The sequence below is a fragment of the Prionailurus bengalensis genome, chromosome E3 (genome assembly GCF_016509475.1).
Source record: "Prionailurus bengalensis isolate Pbe53 chromosome E3, Fcat_Pben_1.1_paternal_pri, whole genome shotgun sequence".
In the NCBI taxonomy this organism is placed as follows: domain Eukaryota; kingdom Metazoa; phylum Chordata; class Mammalia; order Carnivora; family Felidae; genus Prionailurus; species Prionailurus bengalensis.
This window is the reverse complement of record NC_057357.1, coordinates 11,217,457-11,230,637: the sequence shown is the minus strand read 5'-3', so window position 1 is coordinate 11,230,637 and position 13,181 is coordinate 11,217,457. Positions and strand designations below refer to the sequence as shown.

At 56.9% G+C, this 13,181-nt stretch overlaps 1 protein-coding gene across 3 annotated transcripts in view; it reads right to left on the bottom strand.

Annotated features, from left to right (window-relative positions):
- CLIP2 (CAP-Gly domain containing linker protein 2) overlaps positions 1-13,181 on the bottom strand; it is a 74,501-nt gene that overhangs the window by 29,743 nt on the left and 31,577 nt on the right. For all 3 annotated transcript variants that reach the window (XM_043561349.1, XM_043561351.1, XM_043561350.1), the window contains one exon: positions 9,476-10,032. In XM_043561349.1, the coding sequence (XP_043417284.1) occupies positions 9,476-10,032 (557 nt within the window). The remainder of the gene's footprint in view (positions 1-9,475; positions 10,033-13,181) is intronic.

Below are 13,181 nucleotides of genomic sequence, written 5' to 3'. Positions count from 1 at the left end.
GCACAGACCCCGATGTGGGGCTTGAACCCACAAACCATGAGATCAGGACCTGAGCCGAAGTCAGATGCTTAACTGACTGAGACACTCAGGTGCTCCTAATTTATCTTTTTTTTTTTTAAAAGTTATCTCTATGCCCAAAGTGGGACTTGAACTCACAACCCCAAAATCAAGAGCTGCATGCTCTACTGACTGAGCCAGCCACGCGCCTCCTCAAATTGATCTTCTAATACTTCTGTGGAGTTTCTTATACGTGTCCTATTTTTTCGCTTTCCCAGAGCATTTTTGTTCACTGAACATTCATACTCACGTACATAATGGTGTTCTGTTCAGATTTAATGCCTGTAGGACCTTCTCTAATTTGTTAGAGGACTGGCCACTTTCCCCAGAAAAGCTTCTTGTGCTCACCCTGAGGAGGGTTCTAGAAGACGCCAGCGGGGAAAGGGGGTCAGCCATCAGGATAGAAATTTCATTGAATTGGGGCATATGGGCGGTTCTGTCGGTTGAGCGTCTGACTCCTGAGTTCAGCTCAAGTCATGATCTCTTGGTTTGCGGGATCGAGCCCCATGTCCGGCTCTGCACTGAGAGTGTGGGGCCTGCTTGAGATTCTTATTCTCTCTCCCTCTCTCTGCCCCTCCCTTTGCTCCCTGTCTCTTCTCAAAAGTAAATACACATCAAAAAAAAATTTTTTTTTAATGTGCATAGCTCGGGACACTTGGGTGGCTCAGTCGGTTAAGCGTCCAACTTCAACTCAGGTCGTGATCTCGCGGTTCACCAGTTCGAGCCCCGCATCGGGCTCTGTGCTGATGGCTCAGAGCCCGGAGCCTGCTTTGGATTCTGTGTCTGCTTCTCCCTGTGCCCCTCCCTCGTTTGTATGTGCATGCACACGTGCTCTCTCTCTCTCAAAACAAACATAAAAAATAAATAAAACATGAAATACATACACACATGTTAAATGAACATTAAAAGAAAAAAAAAAAAACCTCCCTTCCCTGTCGTTCTCAGGCAGGTTCAGGGAAGAGTAGAAGCAGACACGCGTGTTTATCCACCTTATTTGTCGGAACCTCCTCTGACACCTCCAAGTGTGCCTCGTGTGTGCCTGAAAGGGACCAGCTCGCTAATCAAAACTCACTCCGCTCCCAACGTCTCTCCCATACCGACTGCCTGCCGGGCACATCGAGGACACGATTTCTAAACGTCACAGCGCTATGCGGTGCACAGCATTACTCCACTCCTAGATGAAGAGACTGAGGTTCAGAGTAGTCAGGGAGCGGAAAAGTCTGCTGGACCTCTCTCTCTTGCTTCTTCGGTCCTCGCGGGGCACAGCTACCAGGCTCGCCTCAGGCGGGGGTCTGCGGCTACAAGTGCCGGCCCGGGCGGGTACTGCCTCACCCTTGGTCCTCAGCTGCCTCCGGACCCAAATCCTCTCCTTGTCCCTTGGGTACCCTTCCCGAGCTGGGAGCAAGGCAGAGGCCATGGAAAAGTTTCCAGAGGGGATGGGTGTGGCACTGACCGCCCCACCTTGGTCGGCACAACCTTGGGACACCGGTCTCCCCGACGACCCCCGAGATTCTGCTCACCGAGACCCCAGCCCGGGTGTGGCAGGCCTCGCCCTCCAGACGGAGGACATCAGCCTCTTCTCTCTTTTTTTTTGATATAATCCTTTTTTACTTTAAAAAAGTTAATAGACTTCTTGGGGGCAAGTTTAGGTCTATAGAAAATGTGATTAGGTGGCTTAGTCGGTTGAGCGTCCGACTCTTGATTTTGGCTCAGGGCATGATCCCAGGGTCAGGGGATCGAGCTCCGCACTGAGCCTGTTCAAGATTCTCCCTCTTTAGGGGCGCCTGGGTGGCTCAGCCGGTTAAGCGTCCGACTCTCGATTTTGGCTCAGGTCATGATCTGTTTGTGGGTTCGAGCCCTGCATCGGGCTGGACACTGGGGAGCCTGCTTGGGATATTCTCTCTGTCTCTCACCTGCTCTCTCTCTCCAAATGCGGAAACTTAAAAAAAAAAATGAATAAATAAAAGAGAACACTCCCTGGCACCCACCCCCACCACATGCCAGGCCCCAGCCTCCCCTTTGTGCCACCCGCAGGTTATTTGGGCCAAACACCAACTGCATCCCAGGTCTCCCAGAGCAATGGTGGTGGGCAGGCCAGGCTCATCTGTTTCTCGGGGACTTTCCTCTGAGGAAGTCAAAACTGGTGACTCACTTCAAATGCACGCCTCTGCCGCAGATCAGGGTAGCGCCCACACGACGAGAGAACAGGGCCCCCGGGCCGTCCAGCTCAGCTCTGCCATCAGGAGGAGGGGCGGGGGGGGGGGCACGCCAGGCCCACGTCACAGGGCTGCTGAGGGCACGGCGAGGGGCTCACGGCCAAGGCCGGACTAGCACCTGCCGGGATGCTGTGTTGGGGGGAGGGGGTGGTACTGGTGGGAAGAAGGGCTGGCCAGGAAGAAGGGTCGCTCTCGGGAGATGAGGGGACAGAGGCCGGCGGCCCCTCGGTGGCCCTCCTGACGGTGTCCACAGCTGCTGATCTGACCAACAGCCAGCGAGAAGAACCTGGGGTTCAACTAGCCTGTGCAGCCCCAACACGGGCCAGCGGTGCCCTGCTCGCTCGGGACCACCCCCCGGGGCCCTGAGTGGTTCGTTCAGCATCTTCCTGGCACCAGGCTCTGTGGTGGGCACTAGGGGCCCAGCCGTTGTGGACAAAACGGACAAGGCCCGTGGTCAAGGCGCTCTCAGCCATGGCAGGAAACCAGCAGTGGAGGAGGAGGAAGTGGACTCCTGCTGTTAATCCAGGCGGTTGGAGGGGCTGGGCAGGGTGACATCAGAGGCCTCTCTCTCCGAGGAGAGCCCATGGGGCAGAGGCCTCGCGGACGGGGGGCATCGAGCTGTGGGAAGCTCTGGGGGACAGTGTCCCCTGTGCAGGGACCAGCCCGGGACACCGGAGGAGAGGACAGAAGGCGGTTGTGGCCGGGCTCGGCCAGGGAGGGAGGGACGCCAGGTGGCCTGAGGGTGGGCGGGCAGTTGACAAGGGTCTGGGGGCCATGGGAAGGCAGGTGGGTCTTATCTCAGGTGAAATGGGAGCCTGTGGGGTGCAGGGACCTGGGTGGGGGCAGGGAGACCAAGGAGGAGGCGGGCCCTCCGTCCAAGAGAGAGGAGCCTCCCAGGGGAGGCGGTAGGGTGGGGACAGATTCCGGTGTGTTTTCGAGACAGCACCGGGGACTTCCAGACGAGTCGCGTGGTTGGGGAGGAGAGAAAAACAGGGCACAAGGCTGAGTCCCAAGTTCCTGGCCTGGTCGCTGGAGAGGCAGGTGAGTGTTCACAAGGACGGGGAAGACAGGAAGAGCAGGTCAGGGACGGGGTGGGGGATAAACAGATGAGTTCTGTCTGGGGCATGTGTGACAGGCTGACCCGTGTCCTCTAAAAGAGATACATTCAAGTCCTGACTCCCCCGCCCCTCCCCATACCTGTGAATGTGACCTTATTTATTTTCAAAATTTTCAAAATGTTGTTTTCATGTTTATTTTTGAGAGAGAGAGAGAGAGAGCATGGAGGGGAGGTGCAGAGAGAGGGAGACACAGAATCGGACGTAGGCTCCAGGCTCCGAGCTGTCAGCACAGAGCCCGATGTGAGACTCGAACTCATAGACCTCAAGACCATGACCTGAGCTGAAGTCAGACACTCAACTCACCGAGCCACCCAAGCACCCCACCTTACTTATTTATTTTAAAGTTTATTTATTTTAGTTACTTATTTTCAGAGAGCATTTTGCTCTCTAGCAAGCGTGAGTGGGGGAAGGGCAGAGAGAGAGACAGGGAAAGAGAGAGAATCCCCAGCAGGCTCCACACTGCCAGTGTGGAGCTCGAACTCACAAACCACGAGATCATGACCTGAGCCAAAATCCAGAGTCGGATGCTTAACTGACTGAGCCACCCGGGCACCCTGAATGTGATCTTATTATTATTAATTATATTATTATGTTTATATTATTTAAAGCTGAGGTCCTTCAGACGGGATTAAGTGAGGGGAAGTCATTAGCAGGGGCCCTAATGGGATGTGACTGCTGTTCTTATAAGAAGAGGAGAGACACGGACACACGGAGACGAGACCGTGTGAAGGCGCAGGGAGGGGCTGGGTGAGGTGGCTGCCGGCCAAGGAATGCCACGGGATGCCAGCAGCCTCCAGAACCGAAGAGAAAGGCACGGAATGGGTTCTTCTCTTGATCCTTCAGAGAGCGAACGGCCCTGCCAGCACCTTTGACTTGAGATTGCTAACCCCCAGAACGGAGAGAAAACCCCCTTCCTGTAAAGGACTAGTTGGTGGCAGCTGTTAGAGCAGCCCCGGGAAAGTAACACACGCTAAGCAGGGATGCTGCGTAAGCACTTGATCTAAGACACCAGCCACCCCTGGGCAGTGGGACGCCCCATGTGTCCGGACTCTTCTAAGTCACAGGCCCAGACGGTTCCAGCAGGGAGACTGCACAGGGGGAGACGAGCCACGGCTGGACTTTGGACCTGACCCGAGGCAAGGAACACCTCCCTGCTGGCCAAGGAGGTAGGAGGAAAGCTGGGGTGGGGGGAGGGAGGAAGAAAGTGCTTCCAGAAGGAGGCAGGGAGACGGACGGTGCCCAGTTCTGCCGGGAGGGGACATAAAGCCAGGACAGGGAACCGGTCGCTCTAACTTGTACTGTGCAGATCTGTGGCGGCCTCAGTTTCCCCGGAGCAGAGGGTGCTGGACAGCAGGGGTGGAGACCACGTGCACAGAGGGGGCTTTCAAGGGTTTAGCTGAAGGGAGGTCAGAGAAGTGGGCACGGCTGGAATAGACATGGGGCAGGGGCTCAGTTTTTGGGTTTTTGTTTTAATGTTTATTTATTTTTGACAGAGAGAGACAGAGCACGAGCAGGGGAGGGGCAGAGAGCGAGGCAGACACAGAATCCGAAGCAGGCTCCAGGCTCTGAGCCGTCAGCACAGAACCCGATGCAGGGCTAACCCATGGACCGCGAGATCATGACCTGAGCCGAAGTCAGATGCTCAACCAACTGAGCCACCCAGGCGCCCCTCAGTTTGTTTTTAAGGTGGGCACAGCCGGGGCAAGCACGTGGGGAGACTAGAAAGGGGGACCCAGAAAGGAAAAAAGAGGCCCCTGTGCAGGGGCGGGCAGGAGCTGGCGGCGGGGGCCCCAGACGGTGCCCCGGACGGAGGGCTGAGGGTGGTGGGGAATAGAAGAAGGGATCAGAGGGGCGCCTGGGTGGCGCAGTCGGTTAAGCGTCCGACTTCAGCCAGGTCACGATCTCGCGGTCTGTGAGTTCGAGCCCCGCATCAGGCTCTGGGCTGATGGCTCAGAGCCTGGAGCCTGTTTCCGATTCTGTGTCTCCCTCTCTCTCTGCCCCTCCCCCGTTCATGCTCTGTCTCTCTCTGTCCCAAAAAAAATAAATAAATAAACGTTGAAAAAAAAAAGAAGAAGGGATCAGAAAAGCGTGGCTCATCGTTGGAGGAATTCCAGGCACGGATCAGAAAGGTTATCCGTGTGTGTGCTGGGGCAGGGGAGGGGCGGAAAAGGACAAAGGCAGGGCAACCAGCCCGTGGGCCCGAGCAAGTGGTTGACCGAGGAGGGCCAAGGACACCAGGCCATCATGAGCTGCTGTGACTTCAGGGAGGCTCTCTGAGCTCCGAGCCCCTCACTGCACCTGGGACCCCCGCGGCCGAGGGGAACACCCACCCTCCAAGGACTTTAAGGCTGGTAAGAACTAACACTCAGAGCTGACTTAGAGCAGGGCTTCTAAACAGCCTGCACACCCAGCAGGTGAACTATTCTCCCATCTTACAGGTGAAGGGACTGAGGCACAGAGAGCGTAAATAAACTGCCCGTGATTCTTTAGCTGCTACCTGCACCTCAGGGGGTAGCGTTGAGGCCCCAGTGACACCAGGATCCAGAGGTACCTCTGAAGAGCAACATGACTTAAAGACCATAAATAATACTACTCATGCCTTTGACCCAGTTCAGAAGCAGGTTTAACAGCTGGTGAAGCTAATACAGCTTCTGCACCGGCCTCCTCCAAGGCCCTGGGAAGGGCCCTGATAATGCATTTATAGGATCACATGATTTATAAAATCCGCAAAAGCAGTTATATTTTTTTGATATTGTCTCCTGTCCTCAAGTAAGTTCCAGCCTCCACAGTCACCCACACCCAGCATGTAATTTTTTAAAGGGTGGAGTAGGGACAGGAAGGTGACGTAGCAGGTGTCCATAGCAGGCACAGGGAGAATCGAGTCCTGGGGTCGGCTGAGCCAGCTGGGTCCTGGCCGTGAGCAGTGGACCAGGCTGCAGGACTGACCCTGGAGAAGCTGCACACTCCGGTGGGACGGGGGACACGTGGGGCTCCATCATCCTTTCGGTAGAAGCAAACCCCGTGTGTAAATTCCTCCCCCCCCCACCCAGACTCCACGGATATCCTGTTTCTAGGGCAGTCTCAGTTGGTAAGTATAAATAGAGGCATGGGTGGCTCAGCCGGATGAGCATCCGACTTCGGCTCAGGTTGTGATCTCGCTGTTGGGGAGTTCAGCCGTGCTGACGGCTCAGAGCCTGGAGCCTGCTTCGGATTCGGTGTCTCCCTCTTTCTCTGCCCCTCCCCCGCGTGCGCATTCACACGCTCTCCCTCCCTCTCTCTTTCTCTCTCAAAAATAAATAAACATCAATAAATGAATGAATGAATGAATGAATGAATGAGTGAATGGCTATTACCTCCTGGCTGCGTGACTCCAGACCAGCTGTTTCCAGGGCTGAGCTCAGTTTCCTCATCTATGAAATGGGAGGGTAACTCCCAGCTTCTAAGGCAGTGGGCCGGACCCAAAAAGAATAGGTACAGAAAGTGTTGGGCACAGCCCCCAGCGTGAGGGACGCCCCCAAGACCGCGGTAGGAAGTCAGCAAGGCCCATCTGCTTTGGTTGCCACCAGCCCTGCTGATGGGCTAGGGCCTGGCAGAGACTTCTAGAGCAGTGCCCACCCTGTGCAGGCTTGTATGCTCCCCTGCCCACTCCCTAAAAGGGAAGCAAAGGGAGTTCCAGACAGGATCAAACTGGGGATCAACCTCCCCGCTCCTGCAACCTGAGAACCAACCAGTGCTGGCCCATAACCCCCTGAGCCTCCACTTCCCACCCCAAAGAGGTCTCAGACCACACCCACGGCACTCACGGGACTCACCAGGCCCCGCGTAACTGTGAACACTTCACGTCCACCAGCTTTCTGAATGTTCTCAACGAAAGCAGCCCAAGGGTGCTTCTACGCCCATTTTGCTGAATGGACAGACGATGAATGAATGAATGAATGAATGAATGAGGGCGAGGCTCAGTTAAGTGACTTGCCCAGCATCACACAGGTGGGAAGTAGCAGCAAGGGCACCAACCTGTACCTGATCTCCCTATAGTGGTCAACGGCCAGCAGGTGCCCTTGGCCCCTGGGCACCCCAAGACAGCTCAGTGAGACTGTATGCCAGTTTGCCTGGGTCCCATCAGCCAGGTGGGGACGGCTTCCCGGGGAGCCGTGGCAGCAACAGTAGAGCAAAAGCCCCACCACAAGGACCCTGACTAGGAAGTCACAAATGCCCCGAGAGTCTAGCCCCCTGTCCCCGGAGCTGCCACCGCAGCCCTCTGCCTCTCCCCTGCTCCACTCTTGCCCCCTCCCATCCTTTCCTCGTCAAGCAGCAAGCGGGATGCGCTTAAAGGTGGATCTGCCCGCGCCATGGTCCCTCTGCAAATAGAGCAAACCCCCTCCACTCCTTCAGGGTCAAGCCTACACCAGCCTCATAGGCACAATGCTGCCCAGCACCATTGCTAACAACAGCTCAGCCCTGCTACTCTTTTGTTTCTCTAGTCCGTTCCCTCGGCTCAGCCCAAACACCGGCCTCGGGGATGCCCCCCACCAGGTCAAGCCTCCGTGATGGGCACTCACCCGGATCTATAAGGAAACACTGACGTCTGTCTCTTTCCCCTGATAGACAGTGAGCTGGAGGGCAGGGACCAAGTCTGGCCACGCCCTCCACCAGATCACCGAAGTGGGTAGTTCTGTCCACAGGGAAGCAGGTTGGGAAACCGGCCCCTGGGGTGGGCAGACCCCAGAGAGATCACCAGGGTAGAGAGACTCAGGAAGGCGGGCTGCGGGGGCTGGTTTGAGTCTTTGTAAGTTACTACGTAAGTTCTTAAAGTTCTCTGAGTCTCAGTTTCTCCATCCACAAAGTAGGGATAAAATTACATCACGGTGTGGGCTTGAGGATTCAACAAGGCAATGGGTATAAACATTTCCTCTATTTCCCCTGCCCCTGCCCCAAATACCCTACCCAGAAGCCTCCAGGGGAAACCTTGGCGTTGTGTGAGGTCCTCGGGGTAGGGAGGGAGAATCCCAGGCAACAATACTTTCCTGCAGTCCCCACAAGGGGACCCTGGAGCCCCCCAAACCCTTCCCCATTCAGTCTTGGAGCTCCAGGTATATGGTCCCCACAGTCCCACAGAAGACTGATGAACACAGTCTCCTCCACCAGCTGACTCTACCCCCACTGGCTTCTCACACCCAAGCCCACCAGATGCCCTTCAGAGACTGCCTCGTGGGTTACTCTCTCCTTCCCAACACTGTGGTTCTTGGGGGGGGGGGGGCAGGGTCAGCTCTGGGGTCACCTCAGCCACCCTAACCCTGGGCTTGGTACAGCAGGAACATGACCCTGTCCTGCCATGACCTTGGCACCCCCCCCAGCCCAGCCCTGGCCCACAGCAGGTGCCAGGGAAACACTGCTTCATTTGGACTTGATGAATGAATCCAGATGATGAATCCAGACTCTAAAGGACTTGGGGGCCACTGCCCCTTCCAATGTGGCCCCAATGACAGGGACCGGCAGAGAAGAGGGGCCCCTGGCAGGAAGACTTGGCTGATGGTCCTTTTGGCTCCAAAGAGTGACCCAACTCTGTCCCCGACACCAATCGTGATCGTTTCGTTACAGCCAATTAGGTGTCTGAACCACCCGACCCTGCGGTCCTCGGCCTTCTCCTGGGGCATAGTATTGAAATAGTATAGGCCTGGGGCATCCATGCTGGTCAACGGATAACACCATTGGGAAATACCATCGGGCGGGATCCGTGGATAAAACCAACAAGAGCTAACATGTATGGGGCACCTCCTAAGTTTCTGGCACCGTCTAGAGGCATTATGCATATTCATGCATCCCAACCTATTTTACAAATGGGAAGACTGAGGTCCAGAGAGGTTGAGGCGCTCGCCCAGGGTCACACGGCGACAGTCTCCAGAGCCCATTGGACCGGCATCCCCGGTCACTCCGTGTGGTTCCGATGAGGACTGGGCGTCCCAGCCTGGACCCCCCCCCCAGCATTCCACCCCCCCAGTCTCCTCCCCCCCCCCAGTCCCCTCCCCGCCCAGCCCCCGGGGTCCAGCTTGCCCCTGAAGGTGGGGCAGTGGAGGCAGCACTCACCAGCACGCGGTCTCCCAGGCGCAGGTCCTTGTCGCCCCGCTTCACGGAGCCGCTGTCCGAGAGGTTGGAGCCCGACTCGTTGCCCGTCTTGACCGAGCTGTTGAGGACGCTCTCCCGCAGCGGGATGACCCGGCTGCTGAGCGGCGGCGTGGCCGTGCCCGAGTGCAGCGACAGGTTCTGGGCGGTCAGCGACTCCACCGAGTGGGCGTCGCTGCCCGAGCCCTCGGCCGTGGGCTGCCGGGTCAGCTTGGAGGGCCGCGTGAAGATGCCCTGCAGGGCCGGGCACTCAAAGTAGCGCACGCCGCCCACCGCGCCGTCGTTCTTGCCCACCGGGTCGTCCAGCACCACGCCGGCCCACTGGCCCGGCGCGAACTGCGTCTCGCCCAGGTACTGCACCACGCCCGGCTTCACGCCGTTCACCCACACCCGCTCGCCCACCGCGAAGTCCCCCAGGAAGTCATCGCCCACCTCGGCCGCCTTGGGGCCCGGCTTCTCGGCGGCGGGGGGGGCGGTGGCGGCGGCGGCCGGGCCCGAGGCCTGCTTGTGCAGGGGGGAGCCTGCGGGGCGGGAGAGAGGCAGCGGTCAGGGCTCCGGGGTGCGCGGTGGGAGCCGGGAGGTGCCCCCCGTGCCGGCTGACGGATGGGGAAACTGAGGCACGCACGGCGGTGGGGGGGGGGGGGGCGCGCAGCCTTGGGCGTCCCCGAGGTCTCTCCCTATCTCCCAATCCCTCCGGAAGGCTCAAGGATTAAAAAAAAAGCTCAGGGGGCACCTGGGTGGCCCAGTCGGTTAAGCGTCCGACTCGACTGCAGCTCAGGTCTTGCTCTCACGGCTCTGTGAGTTCGAGCCCCGAGTCGGGCTTGTGCGCCGACCAAGCAGAGCCTGCTTGGGATTCCTCCCTCTCTCCTTCTCTCTGCCCCTCACCCGCTTGCGTGCGCTAAGTCTCTCTCAAAAATAAATAAGGAAACTTAAAAAAAAAAAAGGGCAAACTCAGGAAAGCACCTCCTCAGAGCCTCACCTTTCACAGCTCAGGGTCACTCAGGATCGAGGGCCAGGAATGAACCCATTCTCGAGGGTTACAAACTGCCACCTCCCCCTCCCAGTGGGCTCAGGCTCCTGGCTGTTAACCTGAGACCACTCATGGCCCGCCACCAAGGGGAAGTGGTCTCTGTGTCCCCCACCCTGCACCCCAGCCAGCTCGGGGCCCAATACAAACGGCTCCAACCCATTCCTTGACAGCTGGGGACAGCCACAGACACCTTGGGGCAAGGAAGGAGCCAGAAAAGCCTCTTGCTCTGCTGCTGAGTCTCCCCTCCCTGAGCTGCAGCCCAAAGCATCAGGACTGCATAGACCAGGAAAAGGGGGGAGGGGGAGGCGCATGGGAGACAAGTCCTTCACTTCCAACATCCTGGGGCTGACCTCTGGGCTCTCTGTGCCCTGACCCAGCCCCTCTTTAGAAGAAGAATGACCCTGAGGCTCAGAGAGGCCAGGGCCTTGCACAGAGTCACACAGCAGAAATGGGACTCAAACCCAGGGAAGGGGCCTGCCCCCTGGGCCCGGACCCTGACATGCTATAGATGAGGACGTGGAAGGCAAGAGAAGCAACTTGCTCAAGGTCACTCACGAAAAGACAAAGCAGGACTTGAACCCACATGCCTTACGTGTATCTGGGGCCCACGCAGGGCCTCCTGTGCTACGGGGCTCAGGAAACTTCCCCATTTGCACCACGAAGTCTGGAGGCTGCCCCCCACTTCCTGCCAGACTCAGCATCAGGCAGAGAAGGACCCACCTTTCTCTGCTCCAGAGGCTGATGCGTTTGTGAAACAGTGATGCGTATGTTCCTAGTCCTTTCCAGGGGCAGCCAGTGAGGGGCTACAGGGAAGCGGCTCCCACCAGCATCCTCCTTTCAGCCACCGCCAAGAGACCCTGGGCCCAGGCCTGGCAAGAAGCTCAGGACTGGAAGCCAGAGCTTCTAGGCGCTGGGGAAGCCACATAACTCCAAGGCCCAGCCCGAAGTCAAGACCAAGCATGTGGTTCTCTCTCTGGGGCACTGGTGGCGGGAATGGGGAAGCACGTGGCATCCGAGGCCTGGACAGCCGGGATGGGGGGGGGGTCCTGACAAAGGGGACCTCTCAACTGTGGACTGGGCTCTTGGGAGATCAACGGGCTCCGTTGCTGAACTTGACTAACAACCACGGTGATCAACCCACTAACTGATGCTCTGTGCTAAGGGCCTGACATACAGTAGCCCGTCTGACCTTCACGGTTAATCCTGTGAAGTCATTTTGTTATCCCCCCTTTACAGATGAGGAAAACTGAGGCTCAGAGAGATCAGGCACTTTTACCTAAGTTGCCTGGCTAGAGGCCTCTGGCTCTTGGTGCAGGGTACACACATATATTAAACCAAAAATAGAGCACTAAGCACCTGCCAAGCCAAGCATCAAACTACAATCACCCCAAATCTTGGACTCCCTTGAGTGAACCCGTTTTCCAGAATCTGGCCAAACCCTACAGTTCCTTATAAGCAGGGAACAATCTTGTCTTTTACTCCGTCCCATGTAGAGACGTCCCCTTTGCTTCCTGTTAAGAGAAGACCCCTAGGCGGGACCCTGGAAGGGGGGCCCCCCCAGGCTCTCTTCCACCACTGAGATGCCATGAGGCAGAGGCCTAGCCCCACCTGGGTCTCCTCCTCACCTGCACCTTGGTTTCTGGGGCTGTTCTCGGTGCCTGGCCCAAGCAAGGGCACAGTGAGGGCTGACTGTGATGTTATTTTGATAACAATGATTTATACGAAGACTAAAGAATTAAAAAAAAAAAAAAAAATTAAGGGACACTTGGGTGACCCTGTCCATTGAGTGTCTGACTCTCGGTTTCAGCTCAGGTCATGATCTCATGGTTCGTGGGTTCGAGCCCCGCATCGGGCTCTGTGCTGACAGTGTGGAGCCTGCTTGGGATTCTCTCTCTCCCCTTCTCTCTCTGCCCCTCCCCTGCTCACGTGCTCTCTCTCAAAATAAATAAATGAACTTTAAAAAGTATTTTTAAACATTTAAGAACCACAAAGGGTCCCAGGAGGCAGAAGAAGGCCTCCCAGGCAGGTTCTGGTGACCTTGGGAACCCCACAGCGGTTCTCCCACTCATCAGATCAGGCGGGCACCTTCCTTAGGAAAAGCCACTCTGAAAAGCAGCCGGAGGAAGCCACATATTGGAGTATGGCCCAGCCCCGGCCCCCGTCATAACCATGCCCAAGGTGCTGTGGTCCATCAATGAAAAGAGTCGGGCAGCTACCGGTCTGGATCCTTTCTCCACGTTACATTCTTTTTGATTTTTTTAAAGTTTATTTATTTATTTTGAGACAGAGACAGCATGAGTCGGGGAGGGGCAGAGAGAAAGGAAAGAGGGAATCCCAAGCAGGCTCTGAACTACCAGCACAGGGCCCGATGTGGGACTCCAAGTCATGGAACCACGAGATCGTGACCTGAGCTGAAACCAAGAGTTGGACGTTTAAACGACTGACGGGGCGCCTGGGTGGCTCAGCTGAGCGTCCGCCTTCGGCTCAGGTCATGATCTCACGGTTTGTGGGTTCGAGCCCCACATCGGGCTCTGGGCTGACAGCTCGGAGCCTGGAGCCTGCTTCGGATTCTGTGTCTCCTTCTCTCTCTGCCCCTCCCCTGCTCATGCTTTGTCTCACTCTGTTTCTCAAAAATAAATA